Source organism: Ambystoma mexicanum, chromosome 4q, assembly GCF_040938575.1.
Source record: "Ambystoma mexicanum isolate Mex_15411 chromosome 4q, UKY_AmexF1_1, whole genome shotgun sequence".
Taxonomy (NCBI): Eukaryota; Metazoa; Chordata; class Amphibia; order Caudata; family Ambystomatidae; genus Ambystoma; species Ambystoma mexicanum.
The window spans coordinates 1,066,782,608-1,066,802,761 of record NC_090928.1 but is presented as its reverse complement, the minus strand read 5'-3'; the positions used below and the strand labels follow the sequence as shown (position 1 = coordinate 1,066,802,761).

Genomic DNA, 20,154 nt, shown 5'->3' with positions numbered 1-20,154 from the left:
TGCATTTCGAGGTATGGATACTGACAGTTCGATCAAGCGAAATCATATGACGTGATTACATCCGCTATACTTCCTTCTTTATTAACGCAAGTACTATGTTTCAGGGAGATGACGGACCTTCTTCTACAAGAACATCACCCCTAGTAGTTGATGCAGATCTCTGGGTGGTGACACTTCCAACGATCGAGCAAATCGAATCATATTTACATATCCATTATTTATTTTAGACAACTGATCATTTGTGCAGGTCTATTTAGATGAGCCGTTGACGCCTGCACAAAGTTTCTGTTCTTTTTATCAAAATAGAAAACCATACTAATGCAATTACTGTGTTTCAGGGAGTCACTGAAGCATCATCTTCAATAATATCATCAATGGAAGTCTATGAGGAGCCCGAGGTATGGATCTTGACAGTTCCATCTAACTAGATCAACAATGCGTGAATAATTGTCGTTTGAATGTTCTACACAAAGCGTTCATTCGTGTTTTGCTATTGAGATGTACGTGGGTATTGGTCCCCAAGTACATTTTGTGTTTTCGATATTATTATACATACTAATGAAAGTTCTATGTTTCAGGGAGTCGATGGAGCGTCAGTGCGTGATGGATGTGCTTATCATGAAAATACAGTCGTTACAGCGCAAGAGGAAGTGGAGACATGCACACACGAGTCGGAGCAACAGCGTCCTGATGTTGAAGTTCGAGGCAAGAAAGTTACAAAGAAAAGAAAGCAAAAGAAGGTTAGTGTCCTGGTCACTATATGATGTTGTTTTTCACTGTTAATAGTTCAATACTGTAAGTTGTGTATAAACTGAACATCCCTTTTCCAATCAGTCCTCTAGTTGCGAGTGGGTGTACGAACTAGATCTACACAGACAGTGAAGCGAACGAGAGATGTTGCTTGTCAAACCTTTTGGCAGGGACTTGAGACTGGAGATGCATCGTGCCAATGGGAAGAATATGAAGTGATTGACAACGGAGCTATACCACATCCAGCCATTGATAGTGAATGTCCTCCTGGTAGTTCGGATGCAGTCGGAGATCAGTTCACAGAATCCACACCCGCAAAAACTAAGACCGCGAGAAAGTTGAAGAAATTGTCTTATTCACCCATCGCCGGAGAAGGAACAGATGTTGCAATGGAAGAAAATGAAGTGGACGACAATGAAACACCATCAATATCACTGAACATAGCGGAAGACGATATCATAGATTCTACCTTTCATGTGAGTGACATGTCCTCAACGTTACAGGCCGAACCAGCTGGGATGCAGAGTGACAGTATAAGGAAAGAGGCCAAATTCATTGTATTCGATAGTTGTTTGATTGATATTATTATTCGAATGAAATGTGGGCATTCGGTTGGTGGGGAAGTATGTGGGGAGCCATTGATTAATGTGACTCGTGCAATTCGAGGCACTAACCTTAAAATACATGCCACCTGTACAAAATATCATCCTTTCTCATGGTCTGCACAACCCATGCTGGGGCAACTGCCAGCAGGCAATCTACTTTGTGCAGCGGCTGCACTTTTTAGTGGTTCAAGTTTTAAAAAGAGTCTTTCTTTCAGTTTGTGGGAATCCATTTCATTGCGAAAACTCAGTTCTACAAATACCAAACCGATTATCTATTTCCAGCCATTAGCGAAGCTTGGAGAATGGAAAAAATGTCTATTGATAGTACATTCGCGGGCAAACGGTTCAGGCTAGCCGGTGATGGACAGTGCGACAGCCCAGGATTTTCAGCCAAGTACTGCACCTACCACTTTCAGGACATGGAAAGTAAGAAAATTGTGAGTTCGGTGGTCGTGCAGGTGTCACAAAGTACATCCTCAGTGGCCATGGAGAAAGTTGGCTTTGTAGCATCATTGCAAGAACTACAATCGCGGGGAATGGTGATCGACCTGATAGCCACGGACAGACACGTTTCAATTGCCAAGACAATGAGAGAAGAGTACAAAAATATAAATCACCAATTTGACGTTTGGCATCTTGCAAAAACAATCAATAAAAAAATGTCTGCTGCAGGTAAAAAAAAAGAAACGCAAGGTATTTCACAGTGGTCCAAGTCAATCAGCAACCATCTTTGGTGGAGCTCAAAAACATGTGGAGGGTCGTTGGAAATTCTACTGGAAAAATGGCGGTCAGTAATGCTACACTGTACAAACGTTCACACTTGGAACACAAACCAACATTTCCACAATTGTGAACATGGCCATTTGTCCACAGAGGAGGCACGGAAGAAGAAGTGGTTGATTCCTTCATCACCCACTCACAAAGCCATTGAAAAGATTGTATTTGATAAAACTATAACAAGAGATTTGAGGAGACTCACGGAATTCTGCCACACAGGAGATTTGGAGGTGTTCCACAATATGTGCCTAAAGTACAGGCCAAAACGATTGCATTTTGGCATGGAGGGCATGATAAATCGGACTCTTCTAGCGGTCTTGGCACATAACCATAATGTTGGCCGTCAACAAAGTAGGACGACCGGAACTTTAGGGACGCTTCGCTACAATAAGGCCTTCACTAAAAGAAGTAAACAATGGGTGATCAAACCAGTGTTTGAGGATATGCAATATGAGTTTATTGAGAGACTTATTGTTGATGTCCTAGATAGGCACATACACGGAGTAGTGAACAAACCAGTGCAGGGGACAACTGCATTGCCACCCAACATTGCCTCTGTTCCATGTCCACCTAAAGCAGAGCTCATTGAGAAATACACATCACGGTTTAAATGATTGTCATTTGATTGTTTGTTCTCTCGAGTCTCCTCATGTCGCAGGGCCATTGAATATGTGTAGCTATGTATTGTGTAAATAAAAGTGATTGCTCAGTGTACATGCAATGTGTCTCTCCACCCTTGCCCCTCCCTTCACCTTGCAGTAGTGCGAACCACCCGGGTGTCACCTGTGACTTTGCTCTCGAGTCTCCTCATGTCGCAGGGCCATTGAATATGTGTAGCTATGTATTGTGTAAATAAAAGTGATTGCTCAGTGTACATGCAATGTGTCTCTCCACCCTTGCCCCTCCCTTCACCTTGCAGTAGTGCGAACCACCCGGGTGTCACCTGTGACTTTGCTCTCGAGTCTCCTCATGTCGCAGGGCCATTGAATATGTGTAGCTATGTATTGTGTAAATAAAAGTGATTGCTCAGTGTACATGCAATGTGTCTATCCAACCTTGTTCATTTGCGCATTAAATTAAACCAAACAGTAATATAAATCATTTTTCAAAAAATATACAATGTCTCCGTATTTATGGTTCTCTGGGGTTCCAAAGCACGCAGACAAAATGCAAAGATGGAGTGTAAATTTCAAGTCCTGTGAGATGGCCTTACACTGAATGTAGCTAACTTGGAATGTGTGCTCGTTCAAAGTGAAGGTCAGCTGCTTTGATTTTTTGCTCGGGTGCCGGAATGGCCCACGACTCAGTATAAGGTTCTATTGTTATTTGACCTTGACAGGCCGGGACCATCCCGAAAGACTTCTTTTTGGGGGTGTGGTGCAATAACGTAAGAAACGATAATGAATAAAATTTCAGAAACGATAGCCATTTAATGTTCGTTCATTAGAAGAAATAACGTCGGCATAGAAGGAGTGGTATTTCGGGGCTGCCCTACGCACAGACACAATGGAAAATGCAAATATAATGTAAGTAACTCTTTAGATGAGTTTATACCGCAATTTAATTACTATACAGTAGCTTTAAAGACGGGTTAAGTTGTACTTGTTCGTTCTATGTGGCATATTGTTTTGTACCGCGCACTATCTTGAGGAGAACCATCTCCTTTTACGGAAGCACCTCAAAACCTTCCTCTTTGCTTCTGCTTTCTCTCTCCCTCTCCCCTGCTACAACTGGTCCACTGTCTGCGACCTCGGTCCTGGGCCCTTCCACTCTCCACCTGCACTGCCTCCCTGTCAACCCCTGCACTGGGGGACTGTCTCAGTATCCTACAGCCACCCCTTGATGTATAATACCCAGTTGCACTGTCCTAGCTATGAAATAATTTCCCGACCTAATATATAAAATGAATAATTTTAATAAAGATCTGATGGTGAGACTAATTTCATTGTTTATGTTTTTCAAACAGGTACATCATGCATTACTGCATGTGTCACGAGTACCAGACACCGGCGGGTGGTTTTTTTAACCGCCAGTTGCTTCTCCGCGTGAACAGCGTTACCACCCTGACCATTTTATGGGACGATCGCCAAGTACAAGTATGCCCTTACGCGGTACTAACGGCTAGATGCAACATACAGACCGTTGTGGTGGCCTAGTGCCTCGTTGTTGGAACAGCCATGCGATTATGAGTGCGACCGAAGAGCTTATTTTATCGTAAACCAACACCCTGTGTACTGCACACGAACATCGCTTGCCTCAAGACGAACTATTTTGGATCGAGAGCAAAGAAAAATGCAAATCCCAGAATATTCTCTAAACATTTGATGTCGAATAAATGTACTTTGCCAAATGTACAATCTTGCCGTTTGCTTTTAAACCACAGTTTCATATTCCGAATTGTGGCGCTGTATTGTGAGATGATCTAAGACCCTGTGTACAGCAAAGGAACATCGCGTGCCTCAAAACGAACTTTTTGGAACGTGAGCAAATAAAAATGAAAATCGCTGAATATTCTGAAAACATTTGATGTCAAATAAATGTACTTTACCAAATTTACAATCTTGAAGTTTAATTTAAAAGTACAGTTTCATATTCCCGATTGTGGCGCGCTGTGTTGTGTGAGCTCATCTGTGTTGATTTCCGGGTTCTGTGTGGAGTCGCGTAGAAGACGCCTGGGCGCGTTTGCCTACGCAGCTCAGTCACGTCACGGATAGAGGCGGGGAATATGAATGTTTTGATAGTCTGTTTCAGGGGCGGGGGATTTGATTTAGTGCCGCAAAAGCAGGTGAGCCAGGGCGATGCGGCAAGTGAGAGGATTATCAGAAAATGGCGGCTGATTTCGAGTGCGTTAATGGACGAAAAGTCGGGTATGGTCCATAGGAAAGTTTTCTACGATCTACCGATTTATGCTTAAAAACACATGGCCGAACCGTAGGGACAATAAAAAAAAAAGTCCCGGAACTATCCTTTAAGACTTTTTGTTGCGTTAAAAAAGCTCTATCACAAGTTGCAGGGAAGTGCACCGTTTTCCCATCTTTGACACGGTTTTACAGATTGATCCCTTTTTTTGTAAATCAGTTTAAGAGTGTTCCCCTAGCTCCAGTAGGCATGTGTCTAAAACACACTGAGCTAATAAAGACATTCTAAGTAAAACCCCAGATTCCTGTGGTCCTTATGTTACAAAATGGCGGTAGCAGTCACCTTTAAAAGAAAAAGGACAACCTTGATGTGCAATGTTACCATAGACATGTGGGACCTGGAAGAATATTCTATGCAGATTTGTCAGTTTGAAATAATATATATTTAATATGTATTTATTTATACATTTGTAAAGCGTGCACAAACCCGAGGGTAGCTGGGCACTGGTTGCATGACGAAGAGTGGCAAGAGAATGGACAATGGCCGGTAACATAGTCGGTCAGTTGAAGAAAAGGGCCTTAAGGTTCTTCCTGAAGGTCATGTAAGATGGTTCTGATCATAAAGTGAGTGGCAAGGAGTTCCAGAGGAGGGGGGGGGGCACCCCTGCGAAGCTGGAGCTGCCTACTCTTGAGCGTTTCCATCTGGGAATAAGGAGTTTATGGCCGTGGTTTGAGCGCTTTGGTCTGGAGTGTTGAGAGACGTAGATCCTTTGTGATAGGTGCAATGGGGCAGAGTTATAGATCCATTGGTGGGTGATGGCTAAGGGTTCTGAATTTGATGCAGTAGCGGATAGGGAGCCAGTGGACATATCTTTTTAGGGCAGAAATCAGTTCATGGCTTGGGATGTCCAGGGTAGATCGATGGGCATTGTTCTGGATTACTTGCAGTTTGTTGAGGTTCTGTTTGGTAGTGCCAGCCGATAGTCCAATTTGGCGCCAATAATGGAGCACCCTATGGTGAGGTTGTTAGTGAAGAGGAAGGGTTTGCAGACATTAAGGAGTTTTGTAGGATAGGCAGCAGAGGGGGCGATGGCATTCACATCTTGCGACATACTGAGGGTGGCATCAAGGTGAACCCCCAAGGTCTTGATGACTGGGGAGACCGGAATAGTGTTGCCATCAATTGAAAATGATTGATAGACTGGGTCTAGATTGGCCAGGGAAGTGTTTGTGCCAACAATCAGGATCTCTGTTGTGTTGTCATTCAAGCATCTATGGTTTCATAGATGTATTGAGCTTGGTGGTGTAATCGAGGTATGTCCTGGAGAGGGGGATAAGGACCTGGGTGTCGTCAGAATAGTTGGTGTAGGAGATACCTAATGAGTTCAGAAGATCGAAGAGGGGTTTACTGAAGATGTTATAGAGGGTGGGGGAGACACAGGAGCCTTGGGGGACTCCGCAGGAGATAGTCGTGTGGGTGCAGTGGAGTTGCCGAGGGAGACTTGGGAGGTTTCTCTTTTTAGAAGGAGGGAAACCCAGGCTTCTCTGAGTGAGGGGGGGCAGTGTCAGTTTCGAAGGAGGTATTGATGATGGCAAGAATCAATGGCAGGAGAGGGTCAGCGCAGTCTTTGATGAGTGGGGCTGGATAGGTGTTGCATTTGCAACGGGATGGCTTAAGTCCATTGCTTATGCAATCGAGGTCCATTGCAGTAACTGTGTGGAAGTTGAAAGGTGGGAAGGAGGAGTGATGGGAGGAGGTTTGGGGTGGCAACCAGGTCTAGCGAGGATAGTTTGTTGTTTGGCCAAGATTTTATTTTGAAGACAAGCAATCTTACTAGAGAGGGTGTTTCTGTATTTCTTTGCACCGTGTCGCTGATGGTGATGGGTGAGGGAGGAATGGTGGGGGTTTCGAGCTCATGCCGAATGGCAAGGAATTCACGCGAGTTGGAGTTGGCATTGGTGATCGAGTTGAGGCTTGCTGATTTGGCAGCATGTATTGCTAGTTTATCTTCCTTAGCAATGGTAGAGAAGTACAGTTAGGGCGAGACAGAGGGGTTGCAGAGCCATTCCATTTCACATGCACGTTTTTTGGCCCTGATGGCCACAAGGCCAGAGTGAACCAGGCATTATTTTGTGTAGTAGGTTTGCACCGCTTAAGGGGTGCTAGGGTGTCAACTGTGTTTACTAACAGATCGTTGTAGGCCTTGAGGGTGGTCGGGTCTGTAGAAGTGGAGAGTGGCAAGGTGAGTTGGCGAGGAGGGGTAGGAGATGTTCTTTGGTGAGGTTGCGTGTGCAGACTGATATGGTCATTAGGCGTGGTGATGGGTCAGGGGTGTGTTGAATGTCAGTTGGTATGGTGAATGTGATAATGTGGTGGTCAGACCATAGACAAGGTGTGTTGGATATGAGTTAAGTATTACAGATAGCAAGCCAGTAGAGGGTCTGGCCTAGCGAGTGTGCGGGGGTTGAGATACGTTGTGATCCTCCAAAGTTTTTTTTTATTTTTTATTTCTTTTATTGATTTCATGCAAACAAAACAATACAAACCAAACAAGCAGCATAATCATAATAGTTCCATTACACATCATTTTATCTTAATCACTGCTCCCACAACCCCTCCCTCCCCCCATGAGCCTATTTGTCAATCTCATTCAATGTCTGGTACATGCGGCCGGGTTTTGTTCTCTTCGGAGTCTGTTGGATCTGATATTACTCCAAACAATTCTGCTATTAGCGATTTCCAAGCCAACAAGGTGCCTGCCTCTCCTTCTCCAGCCAGGCCACTCGCTTCTTGCCATGCCACCGTTTCAGCTTCTGCCCATTTCTGCAAGTCCTTCCAACATACATCCACCTTAGGCTTGTGGCTTTTCTTCCACCCCATGGCAATCCTACGTTTTGCAAGCACATACGCTAGATCTCTCAGTTTCTCAATATGCTTGAGTTTCCGTGGCCTAGGGAACCCGCCCAGTAAGCGGGCCCAGGCCATATCTATAACAAAAGTAACCCCCTTATCAGCCAGTTTCTGCGCTACTTCTCCCCAAAAACACCCAATGATCGGGCACGACCAAAACATATGTACCATGTCAGCGTTTTCTAGGTTGCATTTAGGACACGCTTGTCTTCTAGTGTTTCGAAACTTAGATATCCTCAAGGGGGTCATGTATGCCCTATGTGTTACATACAGCTGTATTTGTTTTAATCTGGCATTTCTAGACACTTTTTTGTGATAGCCCAGGGCACGCTCCCACACCCCATCCTCCATTAGGGCCCCCACTTCCGCCTCCCAGTCCAGTCTCAGATGTGTCAATACCTTCCCCACCTTAGCCATCACCATCTCATACAGTCTCGAGATCTCATGCCCTCCTTCGGATATATCATATATTGCTCCCAAAACTGCATCTGGTTCTTGTATCAAAACTGTATCTGGCCAGGTGTTCCTAATCATCCGCACCAACCTAATGTATGTGACATATTGGCCCGTATGTAGCCCCGCCTCTTCGTTGAGTTCTATAAACTCCTTAATTGACCCCTTTTGCCAAACCTCGCCTAGCGTTACCAGCCCCACCGATTCCCAGTAGGTCCTAATGATCACCCTCAACTGATTATCCCCTCCTGTCAAAGCAACCAGCGGTATCTGCGGGAGGCACGGGCATGGGACTTCCATCAAACGACATGCCCTACGCCAGATTTTCCACCCAAACCTCAACATCGCAGGATGCCCCCTCATTTCGGTTTCAGGCAGCCAGATCATTTCTTTCAAATAAAACTGGGCGCAGTCCTGTCCAAGCACCCTGTGCTCAGGGGTCACTTCATCAGAGAGCCACTTAGCCACATACTGTAGCTGTCTCGCCAAATAGTAAACCTCAAAATGAGGCAGTCTGATACCTCCGTTTTCATAAAAGTTCTGCAATTTCCGAAACGCCACTCTATTTCGGGTACCATGCCACAGGGAGTCCCTACACATGCTGTTCAATTTACTGAAAAACCTCTTGGGTATCATGTATGGGATATTACTAAAGTAATGCAGGAGCCTGGGAAGAACTACCATCTTGAGCATAGCCCCCCCCCCCCCCATCATCGCCAAGGGCAGCTTTGCCCAGAACTGCATGCTGTTCCTAATTTTCTCAACGGCTACTTCTGTATTATGTCTATGTTCTTCCTCCACCGTGTGGTATACATCTACGCCCAGGTAACGAAAAGAGCTAGTTGCCCATGGTACTTGTAGCACCGGTAGTCTATCTACAGGGGTCCCCTTATAGTTACCTAGCGGGAATATGACAGACTTTTGGGGGTTCACCGCTATGCCCGACAACTCTGCATACCTTTCCATCCCTTCAAGTATGTATAGGAGATTTTCTTCTGGGTATTGCAAGTACAGTAACAAATCATCTGCGTACAAGGATATCAAGTGTCGTTCCCCTCCTACCTCAATGCCTATCGCATCATACTCTGCCCTAAGGCATATTGCCAGAGGCTCCAGGGCTAAAATGTAAAGCATCAGGGACCAGGGGCATCACCGCTCCACTTCGGACCCTGGCAAGCGGCTCACTATACAACATCTTCACCCACCTGATATAACCCGGCCCCATTCCATACCCTTCCAAGGCAGCCAATAGCCATGACCACTTGACCGAATCAAAAGCTTTAACTGCATCTAGAGACACTATCGCCATCTGACCTTCATTCCTGCTACCCCATTCGACCACCCGGTGAAGTCGCCTATGGTTGTGTTATATTCCTATTCGGGACATAACCTGTTTCATCAGGATGTATCAGTCTACCAATCACTTCCTGCAATCGATTTGCCGGGACAGCCGTTAGAATCTTGCTGTCCTGATTTAGCATCGACAAAGGTCTGTAGCGGTATTATGATCACCACTCTGAGCGACTCAGGCAACCGTCCAATCTCAAATGCATCGTTAAGCATGTCCAGCATTGGGGGGAGAACTTCCTCTCGGTAGACTTTATAGAATTCGCTGGGAACCCATCTGCTCCTGGGGTCTTACTGGTAGGCAACTGCTTCACAACTGCCTCTAACTCCTCTAACGTAATTGGCTCATCTAGCTCCTCCCTCTTTACTGATCTTGGGCAGCCCTATGTCTTCTAACGTTTCAATCATCTTGCGTTGGTCACCCGTCTCATCATCCCCGTACAGCACTCTGTGATAATCCGCAAACTCTTTGTTAACCCCCTCTTGTGTGGCCACTTCATCCCCGTCCTCCCTAATAATGGTCCTAATCGGAGGCCTAGGGGTCTCGCTTTTGTATAGCCAGGCCAAAAGGCGGCCTGTCTTATCTCCCCCCCGCGTGCTGCCTCTCAACATATTTCCTATAATTGAGATTGCAGAGTCTTTCCCAATGCCCTGCACATTGTTGCTGTAGGTGGAGTACCAGCTCCGTGTCCACGTCACCGTTCTTCAATGCTGTTTCTAGCTCAGTTTCCGTCCTCTGTAGGTCAGCCAAGACCCCACCCTGTAACCCCTTTGACTTAGCAATGGCCGCCCCCCGCATCACCACCTTAAAAGCTTCCCATAATGTGCCCGCGGAATCAACACTCCCAGTATTCTGCTCAAAGAAGTTAGTAATCTCTTCCCTTATGTCTTCCCTAAAGACTGGATCTTTAAGCGCCTCTGCTCGGAGGCGCCATGTAGGGATCCTCGCCCTCGGGGGGCAATATTACCATCCGAGGATCAGGGGCGAGTGATCTGAGAGGACCCTAGCCTTATATTCGATTTGAGTAATCTCAGACATCACATCTGCTGTAGCAAAGACATAATCAAGCCTAGAGTGCAGTTGATGCGGGGCTGAATAGTGCGAGTATTGCCTCTCAGTGGGATGTTTCATCCTCCACACATCTGTAAAGCCAAAATCAACTAGCAGTGTCTGCAACGCTCTCGCCGCCGGGCTAGGTTTACCCACCCCGCCATCAGATCTGTCCACCACAGGATTCAACACACAAAGTCCCCACCCCAGATCACCGCGCTCCCTATACACATACTAAGGTTGGTACACAGAGCTCTGAAATATGCTGCTGTGTTTTGGTTGGGGGCATACGTGTTTACTATGCATACCTCCAGCCCTCGCAATGTAGCCATCCTTCCATCAGTTTCAACTACCTCTTGTATCGATTGGAACGGGACATGCGGTGCCACCCAGATCAACACACCCCGAGCGTATGCAGAGTATGGCGAGCCCACCACAGTCCCTCTCCACTTTCTCTTAACCAGGTCCAACTTCTCTCGCGTCAAGTACGTCTCCTGTAGTAGTGCAATATCTATTTTCTGCCTTTTCAGATACATCATGACTTTATTTCTTTTCAAATAACTGGTAAGGCCCCTGACATTCCACCTGATTATCCTGAGGTCTCCCATAGGTCGTTGATAAGCACCCCCCCCCCGATTTTCCGCCGATTCCGCCCATGCATGCAACGCGAGTGCAACACACTGATTCCTCCAAATAGGCTTGAAACAAAACTTAAACTTCCCATAACCACATACACACTCAACTTCCCATCCCCCACCTTCTACCCACCCATCCCTTCCTCAACAACACCCTCCCCAACTGTTGCCCAGCTCCATTCCTGGATCTCAGGCACCCCCACATACTTCTACTCAGGGGTCAGTAGGGTAAAGCCGCCCTAATGGCCGCTAAAACTAATAATCTATCGGGGTAGGTCGTCCACGTTCTGTTGCTCCTTTTAAGAAATATTACGCATACAGATGCTAGACAGTTACCAATTGCAGTTACACTCACTATATTCCAGTCCATGTCGAGCACCAGGCTCGGATTTTGCTCAAAGTTCAGCCAGTTACAATTTCCCTGTACAATCAGGGTCCTCCTTCCACTCACCCTCATAATGTCCGTATTACAAAATCTTCATTCAGTATTCTCCTGCCGATCACGATCCGCTTCTTGTTCCGGGCAACCCTGCAAGTCAAGCCATGTGACAACATCCTCCGGTGTATCAAAAAATAGCGCTTTGTTCCTATGTAGCACCTTCAATTGTGCCGGATACAGCAGTATATATTTGACTCCTGCCGCCCTCAGCCTTCTTTTGACGGCGACGTAACTATACCTCTGCCTTTGCACCAGAATCGTATAGTCTGGGTATGCTGTGATGTTGGTGGATGCTCTCTCTATCGTACTACCCGTACGAAAATATTCGAGGATCTTTTCTCTGTCCCTGTAATTCAGGATCCTCGCGATGATCGGTCTTGGCGGGGCCCCCGGCCGGGGTTTACTCATTAGGGCGCGATGCGCCCGCTCCACCATGAACCCTTGCGAAAGATTCCCTGCTCCAATCCCTTGTAGGATCATGTTTTCCACATAGTTTGTGGGGTCTTGGCCTTCCTCCCCCTCCGGCAGACCGACCACACATATGTTGTTCCTCCTCGCCCTTCCTTCCGCCTCTTCCACATGATTTTCCAGGTTGGCAACCTGTTGATTTAAGACATGAATCTCCTTCGCATTGTTCGTGCTAACGTCGGTGTTAACCTTCACCTCACTTTCCAGACCACTAGTTCTTTCTGCAAGTTCCCTGACATCTTGAGGTAACAGGATGAGTTCCGTACCCACAGCATCAATCTTGTTCTCCAGAGCTGTGCGTAAGTCCGCCATTGCTAAGTCCCATTTAGCACTCGGTCCCGTTATAGCCTCCAGGATCTGGTGCTTATCCCCTTCGGGGGCATCTTCCGCGGGAGTCACGACCATGATCTGCACAGATGTTGAGGGGGTCCGCTGTGTTTTCATAAAGACCTCCATCGTGGGTTGCTTGGACTTGACTCTCAACCCTTTTGCCGACATGGCGCTGCCCTCCACTCCTGTACGGCTCGGTCTTGGTGCAGCTGCTGCACTGTCCTTGGTCCGACAATAGTCTGGCTCCCAGGTCTCCTAACTCACATTCAAGATGGCACTCCGAATTGTCTTTCGGGTGGGCTATGGACTCACACTCCTCATTCAACTTCCGTAGGCCTTGTCGCCCAAGTATCCTATGCTATCTCCTCCTGCAGTCAGATCGCCAAGGCTCCATTAGCGTACGCCGGGCCGGGCACTCTCTCTGAGTTATCTCGAACACTTTTCCATATTGCCCTGTTGTACTCGTCCTCCAGGCAATCGTCCACAGCCATGTCCCGCAGTTCCGGGGAATCAGTTTTGTTTCTCCTCGGAGGCCTCTCCTTTGTTAGTCACCATCTTGGCACCGAAGTGGTCACACAGCCGTACCAACAAAAACATATATATCTCACGATTCCCTGGGACCATGAACTTCTCCCACAAACTCCACTTAGTGTGCAGCTTCCAACGCGTGATCCCCAAAGTTCTAGGCGCTCGTTACAGTTTCAGCGGGTAACTTTAGCAAAAATAAAGTCGGATCATCAGGAGCTCCTCACGAAGCACGTCCTATTCCATGGCCAGATAGCCACGCCCCCCCAATCCTCCAAAGTTATGTAGGGTGTTGGTGAGGCAGGTAGCATTGGTGTCCGAGGGATCATTGAAGCCTAGGTTTAGGTCGCCAAGCAGAAGTAGTTTAGAGATGGGCTTAAGGTTGGAGGTTAAGAGTTCTGTGATATTGTCTTTGAAGGTGGATATGGGACTTGGAGGGTGGTATAGGAAGGATATGGTGATAGAGGGAGATAGAGTTGCAAGGAGAGCAGGTTTCAGTTGGTTGTTGTACGTTTTGAAGTAGAGGTTCTAAAGCGGATTCAGTCTTTGAAGTTGATTGCGACTCCGCCACCTTTCTCAGTGAGTCAGTGGAGTAGCCTGTGGGTAAGGCTAAAGATGGAGCAGGGCTTGCTGCTGCAGGATCAGGTTTCATTGCATGTGCTGACAGTGAGCGAGCGTTCATTAGGGCACAGAGGAGTGATGTGGAGCTGGTATGAATGGGGATGGTGGCAGGGTTGGATGAAGTGGTTGAGGTGACTTGTGCAAGTAGTGGGTTTGGTGGCGGTATGAGTGTGGAGAATGGCTTGGCATAGAAGCGTAGGCGAGTGTTTCTAGTGAGTGCGGGTGGGCGTATGAGGAGGGAGGGACAGGTGTGAGGTGGGTAATGAGAGGTGGCTGACTATGGAGGGGATGGAGCATGGTCTGGTTGTGTGGTTGGGAGAGTGAGGTTATGGGGAATTTGGTTGGAGGGGGTACAGGAATGAGGAGTGTGCAGGGAAGTCTGATAAAGGTAGAACTGATGAGGTTTACCTGGGAATGGTAAAGCGGAGAGCAGGTTGTATGCTGGGGCAGATCTCATCCCAGAGGAGGCATTAAGTGTGGAGGTGGCATGAGGAGAGGCCCTGCCATGCCCAGACAGGCCAAGACAGGAGCTTTTGGTATAGGCCTTTCAGTGGGGGCTGGCTTTGCCTGCCGGCTCCCGGTCTCATGGAGACCTCCGGCCATCCAATCAGGGAGCATTGCGTACGGAACAAAGCAGATCTGTGACTGTGATGCAGCGTGGGAGGTGGCATCAGTCATGATGGAAGGGAGCACACCCTCTGTGATCAACATAGGAGGCCCAGCAGGGCTTACCTGATTGATTGTGTCAGGCTGCATGAGATGTACAGCATGCGTGGATCCTCTCAGTAAGGCAGCAGCAGGGGATGTGTTGAGATATCTTTTCTGCATGCCACCTGGCTTTCACATTGCCTCCATGATTCACAGAGATAGCTAAAGGGTTATGTAATGCCTGTTCATACTCTGCCCATGCTTGTCTTCTTGTTATAGGTACCTCTACTCTTGCTGTGGCATTGATAGGTGATTGAAAGAGTGAAGATTTTGTGAAGCCAAAAAGTGACCCGGGTATATGCATAAAATGTGTGGAGTGTGTGGAAATGTGAAACTACAAGGAGCACCTCGTCACCTGTTGACTAGATGGCACTTCTCCTACCCTGTCCTGAACTCTGTATTTTTTGCTTTTGTTTGTACTGCGCTCAGTTGATTTACAGCTAGGTTTGCAGTACATAATGTATACATACAGATTAAGCCTACTGTTATGGAAGAGGGGAAGGGAGGATATTCCTCAATCATGGAGTGCATCCAAAATCCCTAATGATGTTTTCCATCAAATGCCATATCTCCAAAGAACGAACTGCTTTAGACGTACAGTCTGGGGAACAGTGTGACTGCTAGTTCACATCCTATAGAAAAAAGCTGCTCTGCGCAGGGCTGGAAGATATGCAGATGGATTCCCCGCTGAACTATGGATGTCTCTGCCGGCCGCCCCAACATCAGTTCTGAAGAAATCGGGGAGCGATAGGATAGCCCGGTGTGAAATAGTGAATTGTGAAAAAGACTTGCATGCACGAAATCACAACTATGGACGACATGTTTACTATGGACAAATTTGCATAACTTTAACTGGAAACGCTGGACCACAACCAGGGATTGGGATTATTTACGAGAGCAATAGTAAATATCCTCAATACCAGTGACATTTCCAAGAGCAGAGGACTCGTTGGTGAGTTCAATGTCAGTTGCCAAAATGAAATGAAACGACTCACTCCAAAATATTATTTTGCTCAGCCCACAAGATGGCTAGAAGTCTCACACTCAAAAGACTAATTAATAGTTCAGAGATGGCTCAAATATTATGCCTTCTAAATGACTGCGGTGGAGGATGGGGTGCAAAATAAGGTGCTTAATTGAAGGTGCTGAAGGATAAAGAGGACATTTGAGATACCACTTACCCAGAGATCAACAAGGAAACCGCAAAATGCAGGCGTGTTTACACCCCGCCCCCCCCCCCCCACACACACAGCCGACGGAGGCATCCTCTGCCATGATGTCTGTCCCAGCCTTCCTTTATGCACCCATCATCGCAGGCAAGAATTCCTGAAGTTAGGTCACTCATTGCAATGTGCTTCTTCCCAACCCTAGCCTCCCCCACCTGTTTTTTATTGTCGGCACACAGAAGAGTTCAAACTAATGAATCCTTTCGCAGCTACTCTTGTACCAGAATAATCGGTGCTCTTTGGGGAAGCATTACGACAGCCGAATATATCTAACTAGGTCAGCTCAGCACTTCTGGTACCGGTGCAGCAGAATGGCCCAATTGTATCAAGAGAACCGTATAATCGCCTCTTAGATCCTGAGTTTAATTAAAAAAGGTTTGCCATTTCTCCCCAAAGAGTTGTTAATCCAATTAAATTTGTTAGTGAAAACATTGGCTTATGCAGACAGTGTAAGCCCCTATGCTGCATGGCGTATTCATTTCCAGCTGTGTGTACCTTCTAGTGGATGCCCCTTTGTAAAGTACATTAGAGCAATACAGTGTACTGCATGGGATCGGCAGCATCTTTGTAGAAATGGCTTATTTCAATATAGATCCGCGAATTCAGCATGGATGCAGAGATCCGGCTGTAATTTGTAGTCAATTTAAGCCTATCAAGACAGACTCAGCCTTTCATCTTTTTGACATAAAGAGATTGGGTGCCATTAAATTGGTTCATAATAACACTATTATTGCAGTGCTCACAAACAGATCGAATTTATCATTAAGGGCCACATTAAACAATATTTTCCTTCAATTCAAATGTGATCATTGAATTTGTGTTCTGATCTTTACCCTCAAAGTTGCTATATACATGTTTTCTTCCTAAAAGACACTTTGTATGCAGTAGTGTGTGGTCATTATTGTGAGTGCAGCATGTCTTTCCAAGAGCTACTGCATGCATTAATTGCGCTCACTGTACTCGGGACATCTTGGAATCTGCATGATGATCAGAAGTCTGCCAGGCTGGTGATGACCGATGCGGATTTCCAGAAACGCTGCATGCACGATTTGTGAAAATCTGCATACATTGTTTGAATCCATTCCACACTTGCTTGAGAATGGAAACGCATTTTGTACAGAAGTGGAACAAACCGCTACTGTACAATTGTGTAAAATGCGGAAAATGCTACGTTCCATTGGAAAGGGAGTGAAAAAGTTGGGCAACCGGGATGTGGGGGATCCCCTCAAAATGAACTTTCTAATTTTGCGCATGGAAGCTCCCATGCTTTTCTTCACATAAGAGAGCAAACTTTAAAAACTCTTAACATGTATGAGCTAATTGTTTTCATAATCGAGTGGTAGTGACCGAAAAGATCAGTCCTCCGAATACTGCATACTGTACATAGCTTAGGTTTTGGCAGAAAAATAGGTATTTGCAATGGATGCCTGTTTTTATCATTCCAGACAAACACATAATGGGTAACTGTTTCTCTGTTTGCTAGGAGTTTTGAAATATGTGAGCCCTTCTCCCCTGTACTTTAGCTATTTCATTGTTCAACCAGTAGTAATAGATCTTGCAAAGTTATTTGTGTCATTTAATCGCTGAGATGCAAGTCCAATATGCCCGCACTGCCTTGCTACCTATGTCAGATGTAAAGAAATACTCCATATAATAACTAAGCAATAAAGTAGAGTTTAGTGGGTGGCACTAGATAGCAACAGCCCACCGCCCAAGATAATACGCTGGCGTGCAGTGGTTTATTACTACCTGGTATGGCCGCCCCGGTCTATAGGCCGCCAGACTCTGTATTATTGCTATTCGCACCCTGGGGAAAGGAGCAGGGCTGCTAAGGGCTGTTGTATTGTTTCTAGTGTACACTGACTCCAGCAAGCGTGTGAGCAGCGTTTGCACCCACACATAGCCCCCCTTAACATTGCCACCATGGAAATGGCTGCCAGAGAGCTCGAGCTGGCACCCCTCATTCATTTCCATGGTGGTGTAGGCACCATTGCTGGCCTTGGAAAGGACATAAGTGGCTGGCGTCAGGAGCTGGGAGGAGTACGAGGAAGGTGTCCATCAGACGCATGGCAAAAGAAAAAGGGGGCCTGTGGCAAAAGGCAGCAACAATCCAGATGAAAGGCAGACTTTGCCAGGTGAACAAAGCCAGTGTTTCTAGCATTCTGCTTTATTTATTTATTTACTTTATTTATTACATTTGTGAAACACCCAGATCCAGAGGTATTGCAGCGTGAGTTCCGGGTAACCATTGGATAAACCTAACAGTCCTATTCAGTATAGGACAGGCAGAGCAGACTGAGGGCACCCAACGGAGCAAGGCCGGGACAGCGTAGTCCTATTTATTGAACAGCCAGGTTTTTACCAGTATTCTGAATGATAGGAAAGCCTATTCGTTTCTGATGTTTGGAGGAAGCGAGTTCCAGAGTGAGGGGGCGGATACAAGGAAACTTGCGCCTCCCCTTTTTTGCTGCAAAATTTAACGGTGGACACAGAGAGGGAAGATGAGGAACATAGCAGACGCACGTAGGGTTTTGGGGCAATATGGTTGCTGCGGTAGGTGGGGGCTTCTTTGTAGATACATCTATGAACGAGCGTCAGTCAATGCAGGCTTTGATGGGACGCGAATGAACCTTGTGCATTGGCTGCGGATATGTGATCTGTTTTTCATATACCCAAGGCCGAACAGAGGGCTTTGTTCTGTAGCAGTTGTAGTTTGTCAAGGTTTTTTGACGAAGTGCCCAGGCATGGGGCATTGCAATAGTCCAACTTGCTGATGATAATAGCTTGTGCAAGTGTGAGGCAGTTTTCAGTGGAGAGTAAATGTTCTGCTCAATGCGATAAGTTTGGCCATGTAGGCAGTAGAGGAGGCGAGGGCATTGATATGGTTGTTCATGGAAAGGTCTGCATCAAGGGGAACTGTTAATGCTTTGACGTGTTTCGAGGCAGGTGTGGGGGTACCGTCAATGAGGAAGAATGAGCAAGCCTGGTCTAGGCCTTTGAGGCGGTGTGAGGAGCCTGCAATTAGTAGTTCAGTTTTGTCATCATTTAGACAAAGTTTGTGCATTGCCATCCAATGTTGAATGGTGTTGTAGACCCTGTTAATCATGATGGTGTTATAGGAGTAGTTTCCAGAGATGGGGATGATAATTTGTGTGTCATCCGCAAAGTTGGTGTAGCTTATGTCGAAGGAGTCAAGCAGGTTGAATAGAAGTTTAGTGTACTTGTACAGAGTGAGCAAGCGACAGGGGACTTGGGGGACCCCTATAGGTTCAGCAATGGGGTCAATCGCAGAGTCGCCAATCGCTACCCCCGGGGTCCATTCACTGACAAACGTTATGATCAAGGCTGTAGCTGGGGCTGAAAAGTGGAAGTTGGAACCAAAGTGTCATTGGAGTAGATCGTGGTGACCAAGTCAAATGCAGCAGCGAGGTCTAGTAACTGGAGCATAGCTACGTTGCCTGAATCTTGAATGATGTCTAGGTGATGTTTTAGGTCTAAGACGGCTGATTCTGGAACTGTGTTTAGGACGGAAGCCAGATTGTCTGGTGCCTACTAGGTTGTGGTGCTCGAGGTAAATCTGTACTTGGTGGTAGGCCATGCAATCTATAATCTTGAAAAGGAATGTTATGGTGGTAATGGGACGGTAGCTAGTGAGGAGGCTAGGGTCGAGCAAAGGTTTCTTTAGGCTAGGGTTGGCAGTATTCATGTGCTAATTATAACCAAACCATGCCCGGATCTGTTTCCTTGGAAAGCATTGGTGATCCAGTAATGAGTGTGTTGTTGTTTGTCTCCTTTTCTGCAACAGAGCTGGCTTGGCCAAATGCACAGGAAACCCTGCTGACAACGTGGAAAATACTGGCGTTTACTGCTTCCAGCGTGCTACTCGTGCTTCTGTTGGTCATCATTGCAAAGATCTTCCAGTCGAAGTTTAAAACCTATTTCCGTCCAAGGTTTGTTGTTTTGCTTTTATCTATTGTAAAACCTTTTAATGCAATGCTTCAGTAAAATGCTGTTATTTGTATTCTAAGCAAGTACCAGAGTGGTGTTGCTTCTTCCTTCGTGCGATCAGTGATTTAGAACTGCAGTCCTCTTCTCATGTCCTGAGGGCTTTACTAAGCTTTTAAAAAGTGGTTGCTGGTGAATTTTTTAATGAGTGATCAAGTGTAGCGAGGGAGCCTGAACAAAACAAGGAAGGTTGAGAGCCCCCCCCAAATAAAATGGTAAAGAAAGTGGATTTAAATTGTGCATTTTTCAGCACACATTCTGTGAAATATTGGGTAAAAAGCTACAGTTTACAATTGGCTTTGTATGTTAACCAATGAACAAAACCAATAGATGCCAAATCACCAACAGTGCACAGGAGCATTTCCCAATTCACATTCATGATGCCTTTGCCCTCAATAAATGCCAGAAATGCTCGCTGTGCACATACTTGTCCATGCTGGCTACA

General features: G+C 46.3%; 1 protein-coding gene across 6 annotated transcripts in view; it reads left to right on the top strand.

Annotated features, from left to right (window-relative positions):
• SUSD4 (sushi domain containing 4) overlaps positions 1–20,154 on the top strand; it is a 478,536-nt gene that overhangs the window by 379,096 nt on the left and 79,286 nt on the right. For all 6 annotated transcript variants that reach the window (XM_069608625.1, XM_069608623.1, XM_069608622.1 and 3 more), the window contains one exon: positions 19,510–19,654. In XM_069608625.1, the coding sequence (XP_069464726.1) occupies positions 19,510–19,654 (145 nt within the window). The remainder of the gene's footprint in view (positions 1–19,509; positions 19,655–20,154) is intronic.